The sequence below is a fragment of the Armigeres subalbatus genome, chromosome 2, assembly GCF_024139115.2.
Source record: "Armigeres subalbatus isolate Guangzhou_Male chromosome 2, GZ_Asu_2, whole genome shotgun sequence".
NCBI lineage: Eukaryota > Metazoa > Arthropoda > Insecta > Diptera > Culicidae > Armigeres > Armigeres subalbatus.
Genome location: NC_085140.1, coordinates 66,426,362 through 66,440,318, shown reverse-complemented (window position 1 = coordinate 66,440,318; position 13,957 = coordinate 66,426,362). Strand labels below are relative to the sequence as shown.

General features: G+C 39.3%; 1 protein-coding gene across 2 annotated transcripts in view; it reads left to right on the top strand.

Annotated features, from left to right (window-relative positions):
* LOC134208790 (diuretic hormone receptor) overlaps window positions 1-13,957 on the top strand; it is a 216,943-nt gene that overhangs the window by 113,066 nt on the left and 89,920 nt on the right. For both annotated transcript variants that reach the window (XR_009978700.1, XM_062684740.1), the window contains 3 exons: window positions 4,912-4,988; window positions 5,779-5,889; window positions 6,366-6,551. Coding sequence is in view for 1 of the 2 variants with exons in the window: in XM_062684740.1 (XP_062540724.1) it covers window positions 4,912-4,988; window positions 5,779-5,889; window positions 6,366-6,551 (374 nt within the window). In the remaining variant the exon portion in view is untranslated. The remainder of the gene's footprint in view (window positions 1-4,911; window positions 4,989-5,778; window positions 5,890-6,365; window positions 6,552-13,957) is intronic.

Below are 13,957 nucleotides of genomic sequence, written 5' to 3'. Positions count from 1 at the left end.
TGATTGTGTTCTTTTTTAACTGAATTGGATGAACGTTCAACAATGTTTCCATTTCAGTTCATCCAATAATTCACTGAAATTTAGGTCTTAAAATCTGCACGGGTATTCTAACAGCTGTTATCTGTTTTTTTAAATTGACAATGTGCCTTGTAATCTATAGAACCAAATTGGATATGCCCTCAAAAAGTAAATTATTCCGGATCCTCTGAAAATTTCCTTGGGATATAATACGCCCTGCTTTTTTTCTTTAAAGATGGTTCATGCCCTGTGTGATCCATATAACTAAATTACATAAGCCTTAAATATGAAGTCGAATGCTATTTGATTCAAATGATCACAAACAGTGAAGTATTTTTTAGCCATACGTGAGAATGCGTAGCTACAAAAGAAAACCAAGCTGAAGGTGGCTGGATTGGAATTCCGATCTGGTCCAAAAAACTTTTTTTTCTCAACTTTCCTAGTCATTAAAGCATTATCGTGCCAGCCTCATATATAAATGCAAAAATGTTAACTTGGCTTAGAAACCTCGAAGTTAACAACTGTGGATGGGCTTGATGAGTACTAAGCTGCGAGTCGGTAGTGTCCTAGTGAGATATGTAATGCTAATTAGAAGATCACTAACCACATGTTCATTTCTGAAAGATGCAAATAGATCTTTCGTTATGCGTATTGACCTTCAGACCTGTACTCCAATTCTAGAAAATATTGGCTTGAAATGGAACAGGAATTCAATTGACCTTTCCTAGCGTGTCGTTTTCATTACTTCAGTCGATTATTTGACTTATTTAAGGTCCACTATTCCCAAGAACTCAAATTTTTTAACCTTTTAACTATTTTAAAAACTGAAAGCAAAAGATTAAAAAGTGCTTCACGTATGAACCGCCTGAAGAATTGAACTGATGTTGGTTCCAGATCGGGCAAATGCTAGGCCAAACTTGAAAAACAGCATTTTTCCGATTTCTGTTTTATTTTTTTTTTTTTAAATAATTAGAAGCGTAAAAAATGGATTCTTTGGGAAAGTTGATCTTAAATAAATTAAAGAATCGATTAACCAAATAAAAAAAATTGACCGGAAAGGTCAATTCATATAGAATTTGATTTAAATGCAGAACATGCTCCATATCTAAAAGGAGCTGATAGATTTTTAGTTACGTGTATTGACTTTTTGACCAATTGACGCCTGTACTCCAATTCTTGGACGTATTGGATTTCTTGGAATGAAACAAAAGCCAATTTGATTCAAATGATCACTAAGAGCATATTTCATTTCTAAAAGAAGCTAATTGATCTTTCGTTATGCGTATATACGATAAGGCCTACTTTAGGGAATTCTTGGGGTTTGAATGAACTCTTGAATGAAATATATGTTGAAGGTATGCCGAATTTGAATTATCAATCATTAGGAATATTTATATAAGGTCAGCTGGAAGCATTTACCATGCCAAAAGGCGAAAATATTTTAGTTTCCGCGTGGAGGTGTGAAAGCCCTAAACTCAGGGAAATTTTGAATGACCTGTTACATTTGGCGATAACATATTCACCACAAAAGTTCAACTAGTGGACGTTGTATCATATTTTTTAAAAAATCCAAAGATCCATACATTAGGTGAAAAACAAGTAATATGAACCAAATTATTTGCTCATCATTATTCGTTTCACGTCCTCCCAATAAGTGACATGTTATTTCAGCGGCGCAGCCAAAATTTTTCAAACGTGTAAGGGTTTGCACGGAATTTTTCTTCTAACAAATCGAGGTATGTGAACCCCTAAGACCAAATTATTTCACCGGCTCGCCTAAAATTCACCGGCGGCTCGGTCAAAAAAATGCAGCGGCGCGCCGGTCAAAAATGGTGGCGGCGGCGGCGCTTAAAAATCGTCGGCGGCCGCGGCGCGGTGCGGCGGCGCACAGCTCTACGCAGCGGGTGTCAACCGTAGGCACCACCTCGATGCATGACAGATGAGTGTGAGGTGTGAGTATGGACTGCACATACCGAGGTAGGAAGGTCGTTGCGTAGAACTATTGGTACCTATCGCTATCGACACCTCGAGGCATGGCAGAGGAGAGTAGAGTGAGTATCGAAGTCAGCCTCGCATGGCATGTCAGAAGTTAAAACGTAAGTGACACACACATGGTGTGTCAGGAAGAGTGGCAAGGTATGCTAGAGTGAGCACCCAAATAAGTCTCAAATTAGTGTGCTAGAGTGCGAACCATGTGGCAGGGTGAGCATCCGAGTTTGTTTCACATGGTGCGTAAAGGGTGAGCACCCAAGTTAGACTCACATGGTATGCTAGTGGTGAGCATCCAAGTAAGACTCATATGGTGCGTCAGAGAGTGTGTCAGGGTGTGTTAGAGAAAGCACCCAAGTAAGCCTAATACAGGATGAGTACCTACACTTCCGTGTGGTAGCCTGGCAACTACTAAGCACGTGTGCTGGGTCGTGCGTCAATCTATTTTCCCTTATAAAAAAAAACACATAGACATAATATGAGTTTGACGAGCTGAGTTACTAACACTATGTGTGTTTACTTTATAACACTATGAGTCTTCGAGCCTTCTACAAAAAGTTCCGAATGCAACTTGTTATGAGGAAATCGATTAGAGATAAGCGTCTGAAAAATAAGTGAGACTTTTTTACGCGGTTTTTGTATTTAAAAAGATGCACAGACACTCCATTTTGACAATGTCTTAAAAAATCAAACCATAATTTTCATTGTACCACAACGTTTTGACCAACATTTTGGGGGAAACCAGGGTTTAGGTGCGATAGAAGTTTATTAGCCTCAAACGAACAGTTTTGAGCAAGCAATTTATTTTAGCCAGCGAGTTAAAAAAAATCTTGTTAATAAATGTATAACAAAACCAGCTTTGAGCGTACAAATAACTGCTGTCGTAGTCACTGCAGAAAAACATTTAGAACATAGCTCAGGGTAAGAGGTTAGTATAAAAATGATAAACGTATCACACGAGGAGTAAACAAGTTCCTAGTTATATTGTTTTCTTTTTTCCTGCTCAAGTGGTTGTAACTAACCATGTGCGCTCCATTTACCAGTGAAAACATTCCATTGTCTGCCTTAAATGTCAAAAGCCCACACTACTCGGGCGGAGCAGTAGAGTCATGGGCCACAGAGGATACCATTCCATCAGCATCATTCTCTATGCTAAAATATGTAAAACAGGAGCAGCTTTTGCAGTATAACTAGTTTAACAGGGTTCGTTATGGAGACTCGTAAAGCTGTCGATTGTTGTTTGTCAGGAAAAAGTTCATCGGTTGAAAACAGTATAGTAGATACTTTGCTTTGCTTTGCTACTTGAAGGAAGTAAATCACTTAACAGATTGCACCTCTTATCATTTCCTTCTTATACATGCTGAGTGAAAAAACATATTCACTGTAAAGTCCACTGGGAAAGAATTCCACATAGACAAGCCAAGAAAATGAATGGCTTTCTTCAACCGAAATTGACAAGCTGCGAAGCGGGCCCTGCAGATCCAGAATGAAAAATATCCGAACTTCCTTGTCGCATTTTGCAATCGAAGAGAGCGAGAAAGAGAGATAGAATAAAACAGAAAAACTTTTGAGATTTGATGTTTTTATAGAAAAAACCCAAAAAAATCAAAAGTAAATTTGTTTTTAAGTTTACTACTCAATCGTTAAGTATTATTAATCAAGTACTATTTATAATACGAGCACTGTTGCACAAAGTATCACAACTATGTGCCTTCCACTTACACAACGGACGCTATCCTTCGAAAACATACCCTTTTCTCAATAATTATCACAAAGTCTTCCAAGCAGCAAAAAGAAAACGACCATCATTAAGTCAATCATCCTCGCACCCCACCCAAATGGTTCATTATTTAAAGACATACCCTTAGCCATCCGGCAGGGCAGAGCCGGGCAATTATGATTATATCCTCCTAGGACGTACCATCAGCTCAGCTTATCCAGTCGCTTTCTATTTAGCAACAATTTCTCACCCCCCGAGAATAGCATTCTATTTGTGCTGAAATTTCTCCTCCACACTGTGTGGACCTTTCCGCGACAACTGCGTTTGTATCGCTCCCCGCAGACATTTAGCTTTTCTCGGACTTGACCATCCTTACATTTTCCCGCGACGATGAAGTGCCATATCATACACGTTGGCTTCGACCCACACATTTATTATTAGAAGGTCTCGTTTTGGATTTCCCGGGATATGAGGAGTGAATTCATGTTTTTTTTTCGAAATAATCTCAAAATTCTCAGTATGTCTATGTGAGACATTTCAAGTGAATAGAAAGAGAGCTGAATGTGTCCATCAATTTTTGGCAAGTCACCTGAGTTTTCACTAACCTAAATTGTTTACTTTGTGTAGAGTATCGTTGTTGTATAATATGTTTCGGTGATGTGAATATAACCGTTTTTGAATATAAATTTTCACTATTCAAAATTATTCCAAATGTCCGTTTTATTAAAGAAACCATTGTGTCGCAGATAAAAATTATGGAAAACATCAATTCTGTCCAATTAATAAATAAAAAATTAAAAAATTAATAAATAAAAAAATAAACTGAACTTAACATTTCTCATCAATATACGAATTGATGACCCGTTAACAAATGATGAATTTGTGAAAACACAATGAGTGTTATCCCAGAATTCTTGAAATTCGTAAGACCCCACAAATCCCCGCATATTACTTGTGCTATACCCAGAAAAGAATTTCCCTAGTCGTAAAGAGTTCTCTACCATCAGTGCTGGCGTGGGTAATTACACTTGGCGCGTCCACCCACACCTCTTACAGACACTTTGCAGGCGGTATTACATCGCACATTCGCATCCTTTCGTAGATGCATGCTGAATTCTCATTAAATTGCTCGAGTGAAACATTTTCTGTACTTTATATACAACGCTTTGCTTGTTTCGTTGCAGGAGGTCCCGGAGTGTTTGTGGTTCTGTGGGTCATTGCCAAGGGCATCACAATTTCCGGACTGAATCAAACGGCCACGGTAAGTTTCGATGCCGCTGACTTTAGTTTATGGTGTCGTAAATCACACAAACTTAGTGTCACTTTAGCACGTCATAAATTTATCAAATCAGGACGCAATGGGTTGGGGGATAAGGTTAGACATTTGGAAGTGTCTGAGCCAAACCAAAGGACAATATCAAACCATTGGAAAATACTAAACGACAAAGTGATATCATACAGCTTTAGGTTGACACATCAGATTGGTGCTTATTGGTGCTTATTTTGGTCGTACCAAGCATTTGTTAATTGAAAAATACTAAAAAATACTTTTTCGTTTGTGATGAAAAGGATTTCCCCGAATGACACTCAGACAAAATCGATTTCGTTCCTCGTCCTTAGACTTTCCATCATCCTCAACCAACTAAAAAACATCAACCACACGTAGTCTCCAGAGGACAAAACAAAATACAACATTGATTGCTCTGAAGGCGTCTACTCCCATGTCGAATTTGATACGTGACGATCATTTTTGACCTTTCAGTTCACCGCACACCAAGCTAATAACTACAACGACGGCGACGATAAGGGAACAATAAACGACAAACAATACAAAATCATATCTCTGACAAACGAACCAGCAACCGCTTTTATCCCCTAGGGCTTAGGAAACTATGAGCCAGCACTGACCTCGGGTGTAGCTAGCCCTTCGAGGAAATGTTATTTATTTTACGTGCACACATCAGTTTGGTTGGCCTTAACATGACTCGCCAAACGAGAAACCATTGAGCAACACATAGAACTGACTGCTTGTCTTTCCTACCGCACTCCAGCTGGAAATCGACTGTTCCTGGATGAGGGAATCGTCCGTAGACTGGATCTTCCAAGGACCCGTTTGTGCGGTGCTCATCATCAATCTTGTGTTTCTCATTCGAATTATGTGGGTAAGTATTTATTGGATGGAGCTAGTGGGGGGTGCACAAAGATAGCGAGTTGTTTTCCTTTCTCGAGTAATTTAATTTAAATGGTTACTTATGGCAATTATTGATTACATGTACAAGCTGGATTCTTATTCTTAAAATGTATAAGAACTTCAAAAAGTTTTGGTCAGGTAACCGCCATTTTCGTCCAGCGATGCCGTTTCCGGCTTTTACACCGACAACAGCGGCACAAATCAGTTCAGTGATTTTATTTCCATTTGCTGGCCAAAGAAATAATAGCCTCCGTTCTATCTAGCAGCTATGTCAGAGCATTGGATTTCAATACATTCTCAGCCATAACTAAGCCCATTTATATAGCCTACAACGCTAATGGTACGGATTGCAGAAATATGAAAAAATATGCAGAACACCCCCCGGTTTCAGCTTTCATAATGAATCACACTAATCAATTCACTGCGGTTTCTCTTCCGCCCTTGCAGGTGCTAATAACCAAACTCCGTTCGGCCAACACAGTCGAAACCCGCCAGTACCGGAAGGCATCGAAAGCACTGCTGGTACTGATCCCGCTGCTCGGCATCACCTACCTGGTGGTCCTGGCCGCACCGTCCGAGGGTGTCGTGAGTGACATTTTCGCCGTCGCTCGAGCACTGCTACTGAGCACGCAGGTAAGTAACGGATCGATGTTGCGTCCCAACGCTAAGTGCACACATAATTACATCCCTCAGCTAAAGAATGACATAACTCGCATGGCTTTTGGTTGACTTGAACTTTCGACGTACGTCGAAACCGAGACCCGGTGAAACTGTGCCAGATTAATGGTGCACCGCCAGGGTCAGTTGGACGTGCATAATTAGGGGGTAATCATGGGTGGTATTTACTCAAGGAGCATGGATTTGTGTAACGAGAAAATGCAGTAATCAGAAACCTGCTCGGTATTTGAACAGCTGGATTAGTTCACACACCTATAATTTTCCACTGAATCACTTGAACTTGTCACAACCCAGCAGGATACGTGTTCTCAGCTCCTAAAAAAGAAGTAATTTGCATATAATAATAATAATATCATTATTACTCTGCGGGGTTGAAATTTCACAAGACCGTGTGGTTGCAAGAACGAACTTTAAATTGTTTTCTTTTTTCAAGCGACAACTGTCGCCCCCTTGTTTCATATACCGCAGAACTACTATTGTTTGTATGTTTCATGTTCATTATGACAGGAAATGAGCATAGGTAATACCTGGGGTTATTTATTCGACTTTTTTATCTGTCGTTTTTTTTTTGGCAACGCTTATTTGCAGTGAAGAGTTACGGAGCCGAAATCAAGTTTAATAATAAAATTCTTATGAAAACTCATATGTGAATATGTACGTTATGTGGAAGATATTGATTTGGAAAATGTATTGGAGGTAACCACTTCCCCTTCGATGGGACTCGAACCCATGACCCTACAGTACGCTAGACTGGTTCTTTAACCAACTAAGCTACGAAGGACCTCCGTCGGCCTTCGCAACCTAGCGGCTACTGAACGAGCTCGAGATTCCCAAATTGGACGCATTGCAACGATTAGCTCCTTGTACCCTTAGTATAAATTAGGTTAAGTTTAGTTTAAGTAGAAAACATTGTAATTCCTACATGGTTCAATTCAACCAGAGGAAATATTCTAACTGCCAGAGGCAATTGAAATGTATTAATAATAACTAAAAATGTAACATAGCAAATAAGGATGATAGTGTTAAGAAAACACGGAACACCTAGTCTAAGAGATGAATGCATGTATTAGATAATTAACAAATAAAATTAATAAAAAAAAAAAAAAAAAAAAAACTGATAAAACGTCTCGAAGATACCATTACGAAAAAAAGATTCTTTGGTCTCATTGAAACGAAAAGTCGAAAAATGCTTTAGGGTTAAACGGACGGATTTATGTGATGTCAAAATCGTCGAAACTGTTGAAATAACTATTAGGGTAAAATACCCAATAGTGGAGGAACTAAACACGTTCCACCACTATTTTTTTGGTTTACAGCAAGCCTATACTCCATTTCACCTACCTCAAGTATCTTAACGAATACTCATTAATAAATCTTCAAAAGAAAAGTTTCACAATTGCATCAGCATCCATCGTTGTTGCCTAAAATGCTCCAATTACTGGTGCAGTGTTCCAATAGTTGCGAAATTTTTTAATTCGTGTTCCTATAGTTGCGAATCCCATTGTTTTCATATGAGATTCGCAACTATGGAAACACTACCGCAACTATTGGTGCCAAAGACGAGAAAAAGATAATGTATTTTAGTGATAATTTACCGATTTTGAGGAAATTCCAAACCGTTTTCCGTTATTTAATCCAATGACAGGACTACAGTTGGATTTACTACTGGACTACAGTTGGATACACTACCGCAACTATGAATTACCCTAGACAATTGTATAATCTGGATAGATTAGCAGATTTTGTGACTTTAAAACTAAAACTACAATATCTCAGCCCCGGTAAATTATTTTTTTGAATCTGGTTTCTCTGAAGCTGTCTGTCTGCTTTAGATGCGAAAATCTTTCATATAAGACTTGAGCACCATGACTTTTCGGCTTTTCTAAGTAAAGCTGATGTCATTTGAAAATAATCGTAAATATCTGAATAACAATGTTTTCTTTTGTTGTTGTACAACATTGCTATTTCTGAGAAAGTATCGTCTGTGGTACAACACTCGAATAAACCAGGGATTGATCTTATCATAGGGGCCCTCCTTAGCCGTGCGGTAAGACGCGCGGCTACAAAGCAAGACCATGCTGAGGGTGGCTGGGTTCGATTCCCGGTGCCGGTCTAGGCAATTTTCGGATTGGAAATTGTCTCGACTTCCCTGGGCATAAAAGTATCATCGTGTTAGCCTCATGATATACAAATGCAAAAATGGTAACCTGGCTTAGAAACCTCGCAGTTGATAACTGTGGAAGTGCTTAATGAACACTAAGCTGCGAGGCGGCTCTGTCCCAGTGTGGGGATGTAATGCCAATAAGAAGAAGAAGATGATCTTATCATTTCATTATCATAATACAGGGGATGTCCAAAATAACTGGAATAGGCAAATTTTGGGCATAATTAGATGTGTTGTAACTATTATTATCCGATTTTGACAATTCAGGGATGCTTGGACTAGAAATTTAATGTAGTTTCACCAAATGTCCATGGAACCGACCATGGTCATCGGATACCGGAGATATTCCGGATTTTTCTAAGGTAGATTCAGAACCGTGAATTTGTGGGGGGTATTAGGATAAGTTGTGGTTAAAAACAGAATAATATTAGTAACAACAAATAAAGTAGGGCTTTTTCCGATTGTAACCATATGTTGAAATTCTAAATCGGACCAGGATCAAGTGAGATATGGCCATTTGTTTAGAATCGGTGCCGATCGGGAGTTTTAAAAGGGACCAGGCCACAAATTCATTTGAATCAAACTTTTTGACCGATCTTCCATTATGATTACATTCCAAAAGTCTTCTGATACGTCAATCATGAAAAAACAATTAAAAAGACGGATCCTAAAGTCGCTGGGGTGCCCCCGGGGAACCTGTAGAAGGGGACATTTCAGTTTTAGCGTCGAAACTGGTCATTCGACGGTTCGTTTTTCATGGTTTTCTATCAGGAAGCGAGGTATGAATATAAAATGGACCACTGACGGCTTTGACCGCTACCGGGACCTACGGATTGTCCCCGGGGAATCTGTAGAAGGGGACATTTCAGTTTTAGCGCCAAAACTGGTCATTCGACGGTTCGTTTTTCATGGTTTTCTATCAGGAAGCGAGGTATGAATATAAAATGGACCATTGACGGCTCTAACCGCTACTGGGACCTACGGATTGTCCCCGGGGAACTTGTAGAAGGGGACATTTCAGTTTTAGCGCCAAAACTGGTCATTCGACGGTTCGTTTTTCATGGTTTTTTATCATGAAGCGAGGTATGAATATAAATGGACCAAATGGCTCTGACCGATTCCGGGACCTACGGATTGTGTATGAATATGTGTGAGACTTACGATTTACTTGGGGACACCTTTTTGTCCCTCCAGGGATTGTCCTGGGATTCAGGGTCGTTATAAAATGGCTCCAGAAGGAATTGGAATATGATTGGTAGGAGGAAGGACTTCCCTTGAAAAACGTCACAAGGTGGAATAACGATATAGTGGAAAATAGACAAATTATCAGGGCTTAGCAAGTATTGATTAAAAGAAGAGAATTCTTAATTAGTTAATTTAATTTCATTTTCTTTTGTACATTTCGTACGAAAGGAGAAGTAGAATTGCACACCTCTAAACTCACATGATCATCGTAGCTGCATTCGTGCACGTACCACAACACAACCGCTTCCTCGCCGGGGTGGGACTCTTCATTTTCTCGTTCAGCGCTCCCTCATACACGCCGGCAAACTTCTTCAGGCACAGGTAGCGTCCGGAACGGGGTCGAGCATCGACGGGAACCTCTAACAGCGAGCAACGGTTTCTCTGCGCGGTCCGGGCTTTGTTCTTACAGCTTGGCTTTCTCCACATGAAGGCTTTCGACGGTTCACTTCTTGAATTGGATGATGAATAACCCGCGTCCACAAGGGGTTGAAGCAGCGAGGACCGCCCGTCGAAACTACAGGCACTTCACAACCGGGGTTTCACCACGCGTCACTTCACTAATGGCCAACTTTGACCTTCGACGATATCGTTCACTGGTAGAAAGAATACTTTTAAAAGAAAAACTGATAAAAGACTTGTGGTGTCGTCTGAGGTTCACCTGATAGAGAGCTGGACTCGCTGATTCCAGCTGTTTTTATTCCATCCTCGGTCCTCGTTTTGGCTTCTGCTGTGTCGTTCTTTCCAGACGTCAGATGACATTGACGGTAATGACCGACTGTGGCTTTCGGTGGTAGCGCTCAATGGTAGCGCATAACGTGAGGTGTGCGTTCACAGATATATAGTTAGGTGTGCAAAGCGTATGGGAAATAGGTGGATGTATTCGATTCATAAATTCATTTTCAATTCACATTCATTAATTTGTTTTCAATTCATATACTTTTTTTTATTTCTTAATTTAACTCTAATTGCTAGCATTCAAAAATAATAATATAATAATAAAAAATGACACTATATACAAAAAAACTATTTACAAGTAATGGAACCCAAAATCAATGGTTACATTTATCCCCCACTACAGTTAAAAAAAACTAGTTTTTTTTCCACATTGGGAAGTGACAATGGGACAGTATGGGAATTTCAGTGTCAGCAACTCTCTTTTCCTTGATGGTTAGTTTAATGTAATGGAATGATTTGTCCATGTAGAGGAACTCTTTTCCACTAAATTACGTAACCTTTAAAGATAGAGTCTGGTTGTTGAATAAAATGATTGATGGGATTTGATCATTTGTTTTGGTAGCTCTCCTTTTACCTTATGTTAAGGTTAATATTGCCGAATGATTTTTCTATGAAGAGGAGCTCTTTGCGGGCGATATTATGTAACCCTTGGTAATTGAGTCTGGCTTCCGTCACAAATGGTTTAGCTTTGCTGTGTCAGCTCTCTTTTGGTCTAGTGTTATGTAGATTTGGCGAAATGATTTTTTCCTTGCATGAGGAGCTCTTTTTCACAAAATCAGCTAATTCTTGACCATAGAGTCTGGCTGTCTACGCTTAGCGAAGTCTTGGGTGGGTGTTCATCCTGCGGTAACTCTCTTTTGGTTGAGAGTTGCTAGATTTAACGAAATGATTTTTCTTTCCAACAAGAGCTCTTTTTCGTTAAATCACCCAACTCTCCTCCATAGAGTCTGGTTACCTAAATAAGAAGGAATTTATGCGGAGTATCCTTGTTGAGACAGTTCTCTTTTGATTGCGAGTTAAAAGAATTAGCGAAATGATTTTTCCGTGAAGAGGATCTCTTTTTCGCTAATTCACCCAACTTTCAATCATAGAGTCTGACTGCCCCGACAAGAAAAAGGTCTGGGATAGGTGTTCTAACAGGGTAACTCTCTTTTGGATGCGAGTTAATAGATTTAGCAAAATGATTTTTCCGTGACGAGGATCTCTTTTTTGCCAAATCATCCAACTCTCAACCATAGAGTCTGGTTACCTAAGAGTGAATTGTATCGAAAAAGCGTGTCTCCAAAAAAAAACCTTTTGCGAAAATGGTTCGTCAGAATAAATCAGTTCAACCTCTCAGTTATTTAATCTATAGAAATCTTAGCAATTGACTACCTCGACTAAAGCATTACAAAATTAACCTAGATTTTAATTAGAAGAGTAAATAAACATTCTGAACTTCCTCCATTCTTAATAATATTTATCTCCCTTTTTGGGGATTAAGAAGAAAGTGACTCTTGCAAACTCACATTCATTCCCCCCATCAATCACATCAAATATCGTTCATTCTCAACAATCATACTGTAACCTGGGACAGAACGAAATTGCCCATGAGCAACACACTTTCATTCATTCTTATGGTAGTATTTTAATTTTAGGGTACCCTATTCTAAAGAGTTATTTAGGCCTATTCGATTTATCGATAGACCCCTCGATCACTTATCGATAAAAATTCGCCACTTGGGAGCGTTACCATTTTTTTAACATTCCCCTTAGTTCGGCCCTGAAATGACATGCGAACTGTCAACTATACGGCAGCTGTCAGGGGAATTGTCAGAATGAGGAGAACACAACAATCTGCGAACGATGTGGACAGCAAAAGACTGCAATATTTTTGGTTTGAGTATGACAACGACGAATTCGGAAAGGTATGAATCGATTTTATGAATAACCAGGTGAGTAAGTGGTTCATTCAGCTTAATTATATCATGTCCATGGGCATAGCAAGTGGGTGAGAAAGGCGAAGCAAATAGTGTAAATCCCGTTCTAGTTTTAACCCGGTTTAAGATGAGCCGCGGGCCAAACCCCCAAGTTCTTGCCTTTAAGATCTTCGAGCTCGTACGATGATGAGCCAATTTTTGTTTTTATTTTGCAGGGCAAATACTGTCGCCCTAGTTTAGCATTATAGTTTTCAGCAGCCGAGGACTGCTTCATGTTTTTGCGGTACACAAGCTGTCCAACAGTAAATGGTTTTGCAAACGTACACGGATAAAATTTTAAAAGCTAAATAGATTAAAGTTTAATCTAAAACCATATTCGGTCTATCCACTCATTGCAAGGATTATTTTTGATTTAATCTATTGAAGATTAAATTTGATTTAATCATTGCGAGGCTTTCTTGGGTATGCTTTTTAAGCAGCGGTGTGCATATTATTTATTTACAACCAAATGTCAACATTTTGAGAAAAATTTAAAAAAATGCAGATCCAAGTGCAGATCTGTAAATCAGAACCAACAAGGTAACTTTATGCCTCGGAATGCCAATTTGCAAAAAAAAATGCCGTTAAGCCGTGGTAGCCGGTCGCACCAGAGATTTTGTGGTAAAAGACGGGATCTTTAAAGGATTCGAAAATCGATTCAACCGTAAAAAGAACGAGTGCGAAAAGTGAGTGGTTACGGTCAAAGAGAACGATAGCGGTCAAGGAGAACCACTAATCAGCGACAAATCTGCGAAAATCGAACCGTAACAAACGACACAAGTTTTTCCAAACATAAAAATCCCGAAAAAGACGACATATCCCACTGCACGGATGGGATGTTCCGTCCTTTTCAGGATGGTTCGGCTTGGAAAAACTTGTGCCGTTCGTTATGATTCGATTTTTTGCAGATTTATCGTAGGCTAGACTAAACTTGCGTATAATGAGAAAACCAGTTGTATTTGTGGGGTCGCATTGTTGATTCGGTGCAGCTAATCGATTCGATTCGGATAGTGCGCAAAAAGAGTCTCATTTGGTGGATATTTCTATTTTACACTTATCGCTGACTGCGCAAAGCCATCGAACTGACCTAGTCCTAAAAGCTGGGAAAAACTCAAAGAAAAATTTAAAATATTTACTGTGGCTGCAATTCGACCTACCTTGCTGAACGATGAAAGTACAATGATATTTTTTCTCAACTTCTAAGAGTAACAATGCGAGCTTGCTAAGCATTCCCAACATTATATTTCAGTAAATCATTT